The sequence below is a fragment of the Ctenocephalides felis genome, unplaced genomic scaffold (assembly GCF_003426905.1).
Source record: "Ctenocephalides felis isolate EL2017-DRISC unplaced genomic scaffold, ASM342690v1 CF-g0.4_SCAFFOLD_00845, whole genome shotgun sequence".
Classification (NCBI taxonomy): domain Eukaryota; kingdom Metazoa; phylum Arthropoda; class Insecta; order Siphonaptera; family Pulicidae; genus Ctenocephalides; species Ctenocephalides felis.
The window spans coordinates 14431324-14446631 of NW_020536999.1; the positions used below are offsets into that span (position 1 = coordinate 14431324).

General features: G+C 30.0%; 1 protein-coding gene and 1 pseudogene across 1 annotated transcript; both read right to left on the reverse strand.

Annotated features, from left to right (window-relative positions):
• Positions 1 to 5789: 5789 nt before the first annotated feature.
• Positions 5790 to 10406, reverse strand: LOC113378442 (putative ATP-dependent RNA helicase BoYb). Its single transcript, XM_026618978.1, has 2 exons — positions 10348 to 10406; positions 5790 to 9580 (listed from the first exon to the last, which is right to left on the reverse strand). The coding sequence occupies exons 1-2, from the start codon at positions 10361 to 10363 to the stop codon at positions 5790 to 5792; spliced, it is 3807 nt and encodes a 1268-aa protein (XP_026474763.1). The 5' UTR covers positions 10364 to 10406.
• A 4169-nt stretch (positions 10407 to 14575) lies between these two features.
• LOC113378451 lies at positions 14576 to 15304 on the reverse strand (annotated as a pseudogene).
• Between the last annotated feature and the right edge of the window lie 4 nt (positions 15305 to 15308).

The window sequence follows — 15308 nt, forward strand, 5'->3', positions numbered from 1 at the left end:
AAACTATAATAAGTGCGCATCCTTACCTATGGAGGGAGAAAGTGAAAGAATTTTAATGCTGATTACGAAACCTTATTAATTATTAATAAAGTCAATATGTAAAAATAATTAAATCGCGTGTAAATGCTATTGCATAATAATAATGGATAATAAAGAAAAAAATTGTTTGAAACTAGATATTCAGGCATAGTCAGCAGAAGTATAAAACTAGGCTGGCTGAATATCCTAATAGCCTAGCAAAAAAAAAATAGGACTTTACAGAATAAATAAATAAATTCAATAGCATATTATATAAGTCTACTAATAAGTAAAAATCCATCACCTCTGCAAGTGTAAAAAGAACTTTATTCATTATGATTTACTTTTTTATATACTTGGTGAACAATTAATTTAATGTATTCTATTTAATGTATTTTATGTTTTAGATAGATAATCAAGCAAACAAAAAAATGAAATCTACATTTTATATAATTGTAAAAAAATAAGCCATTATTGTATAAAAACATTAAGAGTTTGACAATAATTTGAATTCAAAGTTTTGTGACATTTTTTTTAAATCTTAAAATAAATTGCAGCTGTTAATTAACATCTAATAAAAAAGATTAATTTATTATTTAACTAGTTGTAAGTGGCATTTCACCTTAACGCAAAATCGTAAATAATCGACTTAATCAATAAGAATTCAAAATATTAATTTACTAGTGATTTATATGTACACCTAGTTGCTGTAGAGCCTTAATATGTGAATAAACTATTGTAGATTATTCCATTTTTTGGAATTTTTTTTAACTTTTCGTAGGATAAATTATAGTAATCGCAAAAAAGTAGAAAATAAATATTTGTATATATCTGTACGTTTCAGAGGTTTCTGAACATTTTAGCACACCTTAGAAAAAAATGTGCATGTGTGTGCGAATACAATTTTTTTCGACTATTTCGAGAATACGGTTCAGTCGATTTGAATGATTCAAAAAACATTCGATTCCTATTGATAGGGAGATGTGCTGACTAGCTTTTGGAAAGGGCAGGTCCAGCCGATACGGAGATAAAGAGCAAAGAGTGCAGAAAATAAAATTCGAGTTTTTGAGAGAACCGAGAATCCGATTTGAATGATCTAAAAAACATTCGATTCCTATTGATAGGGAGATGTGCTGACTAGTTTTTAGCAAAGGCAGGCCCATCCATTTCGAAGATACAGGGCTAAATATACAAAAAATGGCAGTTTTTGAAAGAAATAAGCATCCGAATTGAATGATTTAAAAAAATTTCTGCTTGTGTTGACAAAACAATTGCTTCTCGAAAAAAAAATTCTTTCTTTTTTTTTAGTATGTCGAAAATAATTCAGATTTCAAATTTAATTCTAGCTAAAGTTTTAAAGCTCACTTATATACTCTAAATAAATAATTTTAACTTTGTAATTCAGTTTATGACTAATTCTTATAAATATTAGACAATGTTACAGTATTTATAATAATCTATTTGAAAACATTTAATATTCCTCGAACATTTCGTTAAGGTACGGGAAGTTCCAGCAATTTGCCTTAAGGCACGATGACATACACCACTAGTTTCTTCTAAAATGTCTTTTTTTTTCAAAAATTTTAAAATCATAAAGCTTTTTCAAAAAATAATTTTTGGAACGGGAAGATCCAGCAATTTGCCTTAAGGCACGATGCCATGCGCCCCACTAGTTTTATTTAAAGTCGGAATAAATTATTGCCGAGCAAATGAATGTATAACCGCTAACCGGGAAGTTAGTAACATTAATACATCATATAATTCGAATAAATCGCTCCTATTCGCCGTCGAAGAAAAGTCCGGTCAGTTGAAACACTTTCGTGATTACGAGATCATTTCCTATTAGCGTGCACGCCTATAATTAATTATTCATAATTATCATCAATTCAGCTTTAATTGTTCAACCATTTTCTATAGGGGAGACTGGAGATAGTCGTCGTAACAGCTGAACTATACTGATTTTGAGATAGAAAATAGATTTTATGACTAATCGATCGTATTTAAGGGAATTATTTCAGTATTCCATATATACAAATGTTCAAATTATCATTTAATTTGATTTTCTCCCAGCGAACTGGTAAATCAATAAAATAAGGCCGATCAAAATAAAGTGGCACAATCATACCTAAAATTACATTATGACTTATACAAATTTATATTCTTGTTTAAGCAAATAAATAAGTCTAAGCACACATATTCAAGATCTGATGTTTTCTTAACTCCCGAAAATGAAAATTTTTCCCGATTTGAATGGTTCAAAAACATTCGATTCGTATTGATAAGGAGACGTGCTGATTAGTTTTTGGCGAAGGCAGGTCTAGCCGTTTCGGCGATACGGGACAAAAAGTGCCAAAAATGGTAACTCAGTTTTTGAGAGAACGGAACATGCGATTTGAATAATTCAGAAAACATTTTATTTGTATTGACGTAATGAAGAACTGATTAAATTTTTAGGAAAGCAGGTCTAGTAGTTTCGGAGATCCAATAAAAAAAATGAAAAAACATGCCATTTTTGGGTCAAAAATAATCATTAGACATATGCACATCAAATTATCAGATATTTTATAGAGATTTTAACAATAAGTATAAATTTTGTTTACATTCCTATGGGTTCCGTACCAATGTTTATCCGTTAGACGGCGACGCGGCGCTTACGCGCTTCGATATTTCGTCTATATGCAGTTAAAGCAGTACGATTGCTTCAAAAAAATGTTATGTATTTCCAAAATAATTCAAAATAAACTTTTCTTCAAAAATTCTTTTTTTTTCAAAAAAAGTAAATTTTGGTTAAAAATTTATAGTTTCTCAAAAATCTAATTTTTTCAGAGTAAATTTTTGTCAAAAATGTTAATCTTCTTTAAAAAAAAAAATTTGGTACGGGAAGTTCCAGCAATTTGCCTTAAGGCGCGATGCCATGCGCCCGACTAGTTTATCATTTGGACTATTTGGCTACAATTTATTATAAACAAATATTTGTATAATATGTCAATAATAACACACTAGCCATAAGTATGATTCGACACTAGACACTAAATTATATATATATATATATATATATATATATATATATATATATATATGTGTGTGTGTGTGTGTATGTATTTAATAACTTGTACTTGAAATTCTTGGCAAAATTGTCAACAATTTTTTGAGTATTGCACAATATTGAACGATAACCTGTGATACGATAAACATACATTTTAATGTTTCCTCGTAATATATATATATATATATATATATATATATATATATATATCTTTGTGTTTATGTATTTGCATTATTAAGTCATAACATGACCCCGATTCCCAATAAATTACGTAAAAATTGTTTTATCTCAATAAATATTGATATAAAATAATTCAAACCTAAATCTTCAAACAACAGTTTATTACTAATAGTGCTTCAACATGGTCTGCTTAAAAGTTAGTGATTTACATACTAAATTTACTTTTTGCACGTTTTTAACTATTTCAGTAACAAAGAAATCGCACTTTGATTTCCAATTACATACCAAAAGTTGGTTGTAGAAAATGCGTATTCGCATGCCTTGTTTTCAATAATGCATATGAAAATGCATTATATACGCAATAACTTTCGTTATTATTTTCATTAAGTATTTCATTTGTTTTTGTAGAAATTCATTTTGTGCCTTTTCGTGGCCCTGTGCATGGTACTTGGGGCCTTTGCGACTCCAACGGTGAAAGGGGAAGCCCCGACAGTCGACTGCAGCAAACGGGGCGGTTATTGGGAAAACGGTTGCTCAAGTGAAGGACCATGCTGCTTCGCCAAAGATCGTAGGTTTCTTTAGAATACATATTTCAATAGTTAATAATACAACTATGATTAAAGAATAGGGTAGAGAAGGACTTAAAGGTCCACGAGTAAAAAGGTCCGTCACCGATATCTCAAAAATAAGTAAACTAGTTGGTATTGGTATTTTGCCTGGAGGCAAGTCACATGAACTTCCCGACGTGTGTAAATAAATTAGTTTATTAGTGATTAAAAGTATCCCGAGTGGATTTATTACACATAATTGAAAACGAACGAACGCTTTAACTCGGAGTATTTTCTAAAAGCATATTTTCCAAAATCAATAATTTTTATAATTGAACCTGTTTCTTTCTGTAGGACTTTAATGGTTTAGTATGTTCATTAAGACCAAGTACTCTGTCGTTATACCGAGTAAATCGTTTAATTTTAATTTTAACGTCAAAAAAGCTACTCATTTTCTCAAACTTTGATGAATTTTTAAAATTAAACTACTTGTCGTAAAGGCCGTAATATTTCAGTAAGTTCTATGAAACCATGATATACATCGCCAAAAAAAGTTCCATAAAAATCGGCTTATTTTTTTTTCAACAGTTAATTACAAGAAAACGGCTCGGTAGATTTTCACCTAAAACTAATCAGTATCATTCCCAACTAATATCTTTCGAACAGTTTTTGATTTTTTAAAATCGATTCGGTAGTATGAGCTTAAATATGGACGAATAGTATAACACTTTTTTCAAATTACAAAGAAACGGCTCGGCAGATCGTCGCTCAAAACTGACAAACGATATCGAGATACATCAAATGGCTTTTAAATTTCTAAAATCGGTTCAGGCGTTTTTGAGCAAACGTCGATGAAAGGTCTAAGTTTGACAAACGCCAAGAAAACGATACTAATTTTTGCAAACTTTGACGAATTTTCAAAAATAAACGACTTGTCGTAGGCTGTAATATTTCAGTATGATCTAGAAGACCATGATATCTATCACAAAAAAACAAGGAAATCGTTGGAAAGTTTTTTTTTAAATTTATTACAAGAAAACGGCCGATCTTTACCAAAAACTAATCAAATCGATTCCCAACCGATCTTTCGAACGATTTTTGAATTTCCAAATCAGAATTGTGGGCTAAAACGTGGACAAAATTTTTTGCACTTTTCTGCTATTTACGAAGAAACGGTTAGGCCGATCGTCACACAAAATTGATAAACGCTAGTCCTCATCAAGATACATCGAATGGCTTTTAAATTTTTGAAATCGGTGCAGCCGTTTTTGAGAAAACATCGATTTACGGTAAAAATCTGTTCACACACACGCACACATATACTTTTTCCAAATTTGGTCTCATTCGATTCAGAATGGCTTGAAACGTCGAGATAAAATTATCGAATGGAATTTTTTGATAAAAACATAAACGTCTCCTTTAGGAAGTTAATAATTTACTATCATAAAACAAAGCAAAGAATCGCTCGTATCTCAGATCACTGGAAAGTCCGGGTACCACTGTATTTTTCAATATGTATACAATTTTGTTTCAAAAAGCTTTTCAATACTAGTTAACTCTTAATTCACGGTCTAATCATTTTATTAAATATTTTATTTGAAGAATTATTTCAAAATTAAATTTTACTATTATAATTCTTATAAATTTATTATTTATTTCGTAGCTACAAAGAACTAAAAAGCTACAAGATCGACATGAAGGCCACATCTGAACCAGAAAAAGTTTGGTGATGCAGTTAACTAAATTTATACTTATTTTAAAATATATTTTTTATAAATAAATAATACAGTAAAAGGTTTGATTAATAATAAATAGATTTTAAGGCTACAGATTCAATAATTGTTTACAAATAATGTGAGTATATATTGTTAATAATTACAAGATCATTGTGAAAATAAATAAAATATACAATATTATAATAATCATATATATTTCAATAATAACACTTTTATAATATTATACACAATATCACATGAATATTTAATAAAAATATAACTTCAATCCATCATATCAAGTATTTCATTATCATCAGACTCCAAATCAATTTCATCGCTGTCACCCTCATCATTGTCTTCAAGATCAATTTCATCAACATCATCATAATCTATCAGTTTGTTACTTTTGTTGTCCTTCTTCGAAAATTCCATAACCTTCCAATCATGATCATGAGTAATGAATTTCAACTTGTGGTCTCCTAAATATAAATTAGTCCAGTACCTTGAAACCAGTTTGGCACAAACGACATAAACATAAGGACCCAACGCTTTGTGTTTTGTGAGAACAGGCACCACTGGTCCAAAAAGCTTCACTGCAAATTCATAAGTAATGCCGTTTCCTGCAACTGTCTTGAAATAAATGTGCCTCATTGTAACTCGTAAGGTATATTTATCGACATCAGGTGTCTGAAATTTAAGCATTATTTCAATTTCGTCTTGGGACCATATCACATTTGGAATGTTGTGAACAGGAGTTAAATTCGATGGTGCAGCTGGAGGAAATGAAATATTTTTAGAGTGATCTATTTTTGGTATCTCTTCTGATGTAGATTCATCATTGATTTCTATAATTTTTGGAGTTGGATTGTCTTCAACTTGTGTTCCATATAGTGTCATTAGTTCATTAAGATCTTCAAATATTTTTTCAGGACAATCACTGTCCTCGTCTAAGCCAGCTAAAATATTCCAAACTAATGACATGTCTTTCTTGGGTGCACTACAAATCTGGAAAAGTTTTTCAGCTTTTTCACAGAAGCGAGCAGCTGTTTCATTCAAGCATACAATCTTCTCATTCACAGCTTTTTCGACTTTCACACTATAAGTTTTGTCTTCTAAAATATCAATAACAGATACAAACCAGATGGTACCGCTATGCTCATACAGCATGGCTACAATATCTTCAATAACTGTAACATCTATAACTAAATCGTGCAATTTACATTTAACAGCTTGCTGGGGAAGTTTTAGTAAATCATTTTCAATAACAAAAACTTCTTGAACAGTTTCTGTATCACCATAATCAATTAAATAGACAACATATCCTTGCGCATTGTTTTCATCTTTTTCTTCATCTTTGGCATCATTTGGTAACTTTAAAATCTTAGCTCTATTGAATATATTATTCTCACACTTGACTAAACAAAAATTACCGATTTGAGCATTTTCAAAATGCCTCAAATTATCAGTTGTTTTCGTGAATTCCTCAATGTCTGAATTCAATTTATTAAAAGGATCAATATTTGCATTCAACTGTATATAAAATGTAACATCTTCATCATCGTAAGCAACAGTCAAATAACCTTCATAAGTGTTACCTATTTCCAAATTAATTTCATCGGGTATTATTTGTTGTTTTACAGACTCATCTGCCTTTTGCCTTGCCCATCTCATAAATCGCTCCAATACTGAAGATTTAGATGGAGAAATATCATTTTGTTTCACTACAGTTTCCAATATATTTATTTTCTGAGCAATCTTGTCACTAGCAATAGTTTCAGTTTTTATTTCTTGCAATGTTTCTTCACTTGCTTCTTTCGTATCTTGATTATTATTTTTCTCTTCATTTTTGACATTCTTCTTTGTGTCGTTGTATAAAGTCAATAAGCGCTCAACTTGACTATTATTTGGTACACCAATATCTTTGTCTAAAATTTGTCTTCTTAAGGATTGTGTGCACACTTCCACACCCGATAGAACATGTCCTTTACATATATCATTCACCCAAATGTGATTTTGTAAAACAAATAAGATTTTGCTAGTAAAATATTCCTCATCGGATATTGGTAGATTTAGAATGTTTTTTACAGAAATATTGGCCATATCACACCATTTATTATCATCATGAGGTTTGATGTTACCAAGTCTAATTGTCACTATAAATGATGGTTTTTTTAAATGATCAGGAAGTTCTAATAACGTATTAACATTAATTTTGTCTATCTTTATACCTCGATCTATAAGCTCTATATTTACTGTAGTAGGAGCCATTTTTCTTACTGATTCATTCACCTGTTTTATTTCACAACGCTCATAGACACCACCTCCCATGCTGACTGCACAAATATGTCCTATCTTAGCTTGTGCTGATATTACAGCAGTGTCTGGTAAATTATTGTAATACAACGAACACATAGCAGAATTTAATGTTTCACTTTCAAAATCCTCCCACTCTCTTTTGCCTGGTTTGCGAAAACTAAGAAGCAAAGCCATGTAATAATCAACACCTAATATTTTAAGAATTCTATATTTCAATTCCCCACTAGTCGGCAGATGTTCTCTAGGTGCATCATACAATGTCATTTTATGCCTATTGATACAAGAATTAATCTTATCGCAGTGTCCCAGTAATAACATACTTCCACACAAATCTATACCGCTCAAAGCTTTTTCATATTCTTGTTTTTCCATCTCTTGTTCTACTACTGATTTTAAATTTTCATCAACAGGCTGTCCTAGTCTTTCGACAAAAGATATAATTCGTGGCAGCTGTCTCACTGTGTCTTCGTCTAACAGATGAAATGAATAACATTTTGGTTTGTTAGAAGTTCTGCTTAAGTTATTGATCATACAAGAGTAACGATGTGTGAATCCAGTCCAGGTTAACGGTAAAGAGTAATGGATGATAGTTGTTGCATCAGTAATATCTAAATCTGGGAATGTGTGATCAGTACAAACTAAAATCATATCTGAACGTTCTCTATGCCACACTTTATAAACACGCTCTAAATCTAAATGTTCAGTATCTTCGTGTGCTTTTAAGCAGGTTACTGATAGCAAGGTCAAGTGGTCACTAACTGAAATTACTTCATCTTTATTTTTACAAATCACAAGCATTTTCCTGTAATCTAAATCTGACAAAATATTTTCTATTGCAACTTTTTTTTTACTTTTGTACAAAACCTTAAATACAAATTGAACCCCTCCATAAATTGCTGATTCCAGATGAGCACCGATCAAAATGTTAGCATCGTAACGATTTAGAACCATATCATGATAATTGTTGAAATTTTCTGAGATGACAATCAATTGTGCTTGTTGAGCTTTTATACGAGCATCACAACTATTTAAAATTTGCTGAACATATTGGCAATCTAACTCTACATTATCAAGCACAACTATATCCACAGCTTTAAGGGTCGTCACTGAATTATAAGCCAATAGTTTGGAGTATACCAATGGGGTAGCAATTATTATATCCCATCCATTCGATAACGCCACAGGTTTGTTAAACCACTGATGTACTCTTGTAGTTTGAAGTCTTTTCTGTACATCTATCCTACATATAAAATTATAAATATCATCTACTTCAGACGCCGTTGGGGCTAAAATTAATACAATGGGGCTTAACCAACGATTTTTTGCTTGAATATCATCAAGCAATGCATAGGAACAGATGCTAGGCAAGTAACCAATTGTTTTTCCAGTCTTAGGAGCGTTTATGACAATTAAAGAATCATTGGTCAATATGGCAGGCCATGAATATGATTGAATTCGAAAGGTTTCTGAAATTTGCATCTTTGACAGATTTTCAAAAATATATTGTGGAAAACCTGCTGAAACTACATTATTACATGGCCGTAATGGTAGTTTACATTTTGTCAATACAAGTGGATTATCAAGTCTTTCCAGCCTATAATGTTTTTTTTCCTTAGTTTCCCTCTTTCGAACCATGGAGGCATGTTCAGCAGTTAGAACTAGATTTGTGCCATTTTTCAGTGTCACTAAATTGTTATTTAAATGATTTTTTGTGAGTGGTTTGCTTGATTTTTTTTTCTCGGGCGCCATTGTTATGCCTAAAATCATTTTTGAACATTTAAAATCACTCAAAAAGTCACTTAAAACAAAGTTTAAAATCTTATGACTATTAACGACTGCTAAACAACCATGAATTATATACAGGATATTAAATACGATAACTTTTTATTTGAAAACACATTATTGGTCGAAATTCTAAAATCTAGCTACTACTACATTACTAATATGTTTTATCGTAATATCATATGTAATGTATTATATATTACCGTAACATCATAGAAATAGAAAGAATTACCTTAAGACACTTGTTATTGTAGTAGAAATATTGTATATAGAGGAATATCAAAGACAATGATGTGAATAGTATATATATATATATATATATATATATATATATATATATATATATAATGAATGTATGCATACAAAGTGCTCACCAATAAAAATTAATAGTTAGTAAATTGTGCTTTAAACTTGATTATATATAAGTATATGCAAAATAAAATAGATTAAAAAAAATGTTCTGAAGTCATAGCTTTCGTATGTGCAAGGAATATTTATACAATCATTTCAACAAGAAAATTGAATATTATAACCTGTAATGACAATCAGAACATAATTTTCCTTCAACTATTAATATTTCTTAATCAATGATTTACCATATTATTTAGCAATGAAAAATTCTTACAATGCAACAGTAAGTAGTAGTTTAATTCATTAAAGTACATTAATTATTCTTTTCATTTTTAAATACTATAGTAAACGGTATTCATAACTATCATAACAGCTTTATGTTTATAGTTACCTTCTTCAGAACCCATTCACAAATAGGTATTCGAGTTACGTATAAATTATAAGAATATTATTATTTTGTCTTTTGTTTAAAAAGAAACTTTAGGTGGAAACTTTCACACACATTTATTGTTTTGGAAAAATGTAAAACGAAACTTATATGAAATTCGAGATGACATGACTGCGCGCCGGCTAGCACTGAACTGTCATGGCCACCCATTATCATTAGCGCCAACCATAGATAAATGAAGAGTATAATTAAACGAAGCAGGAGTGCCACCAACTGGGTGGAATCAAACATGGCATCGTGTCTTAAGGCAAATTGCTGGAACTTCCCGTACCGTGATTAAAAATCTTGGTACGGAAGTCAAACAAATTCACACAAAATGTGTACACATTATTTAAATCCATATGTCCAATTAACTTTTTTGACCGCCAAATGACATTTTTTAACTTATTTTTATTGAGAGTCCATAACCGCTGGACCTCCCAAAAATTTAATCAGTACTTCATCTTGTCAAGTAAAATGTTATTTAAATTATTAAAATCGAACGCTCTGTTCCCCTTAAAACTGAGTTACCGTTTTTGGCATTTTTGCCCCGTATCTTCGGAACGGCTAGACCTGCTTTTGCCAAAAACTAATCAGCACGTCTCCTTATCAATACGAATCGAATGTTTTTTGAATTATTCAAATCGGTTGATCGGTGTTCCCGAAATCGTCAACGAAAATTTCAATCCGCACACACACACATACATCCATTTTTTCTAAGGTATGCAAAATATTCAGAAACCCCTGAAATGTGGAGATATATAAAAAATTTAATTTTCGATTTTTTTTTTGCTATTACTATAACTTACCATACGGTAATGCTGAAATTGTTACAAGAGCACTCCTTAAATTAAAATTTAAAAACATATGTAATGCGTTTAAATTGCCACCTGATTGAGATATAAAAATAAAAAAAAAATCTTTGGCCACCTCGAATTTAGATTCAAACCTTCAAAACATTTGAGAACCTAAATTATTCGAGTTGAGCGCCCGAGCACCTTATTTTTTTGTATCATTCAAAATCATTAACTAGTGGCCAATGGCATCGTGCCTTAAAAAAAATTGCTGGAACTTTCTTTATCAAAAATTATTTTTTTCGAATTTTAAAATTTAATTTAATTTCGAATTTTTTTAAACAGAAAAATTAGATTTTTGAGAACATAGAATTTTTGGAAAAAAAACGACTTTTTTGAAAATAAAATATCTCATAATTTGATCTGCGTATGCCTAACTTTTATTTTGGACCGCCAAATGGCATTTTTTGTTACTTTTTATATTGGATCTCCAAAACCGGTGGACTTACTTTACCTAAAACAATTATCAGTTTTTCACTTTATCAATACAAATAGATGCCGATATGCAAACATTTTCATTTGCGATTACTATAACTTACCCTAATAATATATACTAAATTATTAAAAACTATTTATATTTTCCACTAATTATTTTTTATTATTTTATACTACTTCATTTCTTATACATATGGATATTAGAATCAAATATATTTATCGAGTAAAACAGGATTGTATTGAATTAAATAATTTTGAAATTAATAAACAGAACATCAATTTATTTTACATCCTCATCTTTAATATACTGCCTAGAAACATTTGATTCTTGCCTTCTTTTTGCCGAAACCATATCTCCATCTTTTATTTTATTTGTCAAAAGATCAGAACCTAATAATACATTAGTTTTACCAGAATTTTTCTTTAGGACAACTTCAGTTTTAGGACGTTTTCCACCCTTTTTCAACTTGCGATCATGCAAATTTGACTTTCTAAAAGAAGTAGATTTACTATTTACAGGGTGATTGATAATTTTTTTATCATCTTGTACTTCGGTGTTTTTATTTATGGAAGCTTTTTTTTTATTTACTGCGTGCGTACAAAGATGTCTTTCCAACTGTCCCCTAAATAAAAACTGCTTGTTGCAAACGGAGCATTTAAATGGTTTAAAAGTGTCATAATGATTTGCCAGAGCATCTTCAGTCGAAATTCCCATATTAACTAAAGAAATACAAAAATGCTATTAAATACATTAATTATTAATTAATCAATTTCGTGATAGGTAAATATAATATGTGAATTTCAAAATTATAACCCAAAAATACTTAGGGGTATGAAAAAAAAAAACAAAAAAAAACAATTTTTTCCCCTAAGTACTAAGTTAATTAATATATTAACAATTGTATATTTACCCGAATTCAAATTGTTATCGTTGATTACTGCATCTTGAATGGAATGGCTATTAGTTCCTAAAAATATTTTTCATTTAATTATTCATTATTATTATATTGTATGTTTAAAACATAAATGTGTTTTACTCACGGTTTTCGTTTATGGAATCATCTTGAGACAAACTTAGTTTCTGATAGTATTTAATGACAAAGTCTGGCATGCTGACATTGAAAACATAATCAACTTCTATAATAAGAAATAATTGAATTAATAATTATTATTATTTTGAATTAAATGTATACTAAGAATGCACGCTCTACAAAACAAATTATAAAAAAACTTATTTGTAAAGCGTTGAATTTTTACTAAAACAAGACATGAATTATCACTTTTAATTCATTTATCGCTTAAGTTATTTCTAAAAGACATGTTTAAAATTTTTGAGATTTTTTCCATACTAATTTCATACGAAACTTTGATTGAATTGCAAACTATCTAAAAATTAATATTAAGATCTAAAAGTTGTAGAGATTTTTTTTATCAATTTGGAAGCATTTGAGCCCTTGGGAGCAAAAAAATTCGAAAATGTCCATGTTAAAGACTACCCTAATAATATATATATATATATATATATATATATATATATTGTATTTAAAAATTACTCACCCAGATCAAGAAATCTCAAATATTTTCCAAGCTCTTCATGCAATGCACTTTGTTCACCATCGGACATCCTACGCCATTCTTCCTTTTCAAAAAAATGAGAAATAGACTCGACGTTATTTTCATCGTATAGTTCCATCTTCTATATTAAACTTTCAAAATTCAATAAAATATAAATATAGGTGAACAGAACAACTGTATAAAATAAATTAAATCTGCTAAAATTCAGTCGTCAAGTAGCAAAGACTTTCATTCGAACATCTGAACCTGAACGTTGAAGGCGCCAAAATGTTAAAATTGCCTCTAAATTGATTGTAACTTTTTGGCGCCTTAATTTATAGCGCCATTTGGTAAAAATGAAATATTAATTAATTTATTACGACTTTTATATTGAATTAAATAGTATTAATTTTATAATTGAATCATGTTTTGTAATTATTAAAATAAGTATTCAAATTTTGAAATTGAAATAACAAAATTTGATTCACAAAGTTGGTATCACTTTTGCACTAGTCACGCGCAATTTTAGAACTGTCATTTTTATTTAAATTATTTTACCTTGGTTTATCTTATTTTTATCAAATTAACTTAATATTCATTGCAGTAATTATTATCGAAATTTGAACTAGTTGCAACACTAAAATAACGATATATCATCCTTATTTCTAGTGTATTCTGCACATAGTCAGCAAAACTACAAGAAGTAAATAAAAAATATACTTATCTGCAAATTGAGTTTAAATATTTAAGCCCTTTCATACTGAAGAAGTTATGAATATATTATATTCTAATAGTGTCTAGGAAAGTTACTATCGAAAGCGAAGTACATCCTTGACAGAAGAGCTGTTTCATTAAGTCTACTGATGATTTCAGGAAATTCATTTTAGATATTAGAAATTTAAAAAATTACAAGTGTTTTTTTTACTTTAAGATATCTAGATAACGTTGAGGTAGTTTAATTACATGATACATTATTATACAAAATCAATTTCTCAAGGAGGATGTATTAGTATATTCAATGGCAACAGGTCCAAAATGGTTAAATAAAGGAAAAAAGTTCTGAGATTTACATTATATTATTCTAATAAAACTTATTAGCAAAGAAATGGTATCAAAACTTGAAAAATATGCAAAGACCTATATGAAGCGTGAAGATTTAGTTGTATCAATAACTGATAGCAGTAACAGGTTTAATACAACGAAAACTAAGGCAAATCTTACATGAAAAGATATGAGCCGCAAAAAACAATATGATTATGAGCAGAACACTGTTGATTTATATTACAATTTGAATTGTTGTGAAAGATAACAGCTGAATGTGTAATAAAAAATCTCATTTTTCATCTAGTAACTATAACTTTAATCACAACTTTCAATTTCAGACAAACATTGAGAAATTATTTATTCAAGATGTTTTTATTTACATATTTTGAAGACATATAAGTGGAAACACTTTTTAAATCTATCATTTCGTTTTAGTATCCTTTCGTATCCTCTAGATGCCATACACCTTGTGACTCTTGAGATTGTTCTGATTCATTTAATCTATACTATATATATTTTATATACACAAATTTGGGTATTTGCACATAACACTCCTACTGATACTGTACATTATTATTTTGATTTAAAACTGAAGGATCTTCCATTATAGGATTTGACTGTTTAAACTGTTCTGCCGAGAATCTTGTCAACAATATACCAACTCCTTCGATCAGAGCAAGCAAAACGCCACCAATAACTGCACTGCCTGCCATGGCTGCGACACATTTCTAGCGGCCAGGATGCCCCCAGTAGCAGCACCACTGATAATAGAATTCCACGGGTCTTCTTTTTGACGTATTTTCACTAATGTGCAGTCTATCGTACTGAAAACATACCGCCCCCAAACGGCGAAGTTACCAGCTATAATTGGAGACCTAGTCTTGATGGCAGATAAACTTCCAGGAGTCTTCTGTTGATACCTGACGGTGCATTCGGAAACCTTTTATGAACTGAAAGACTCCGCCGCCTATGCAGCCCATTGCAAAGGCCCCTCCGCAATCGTATACGATTCTCCATGGGCACGGTTCACGATTATAT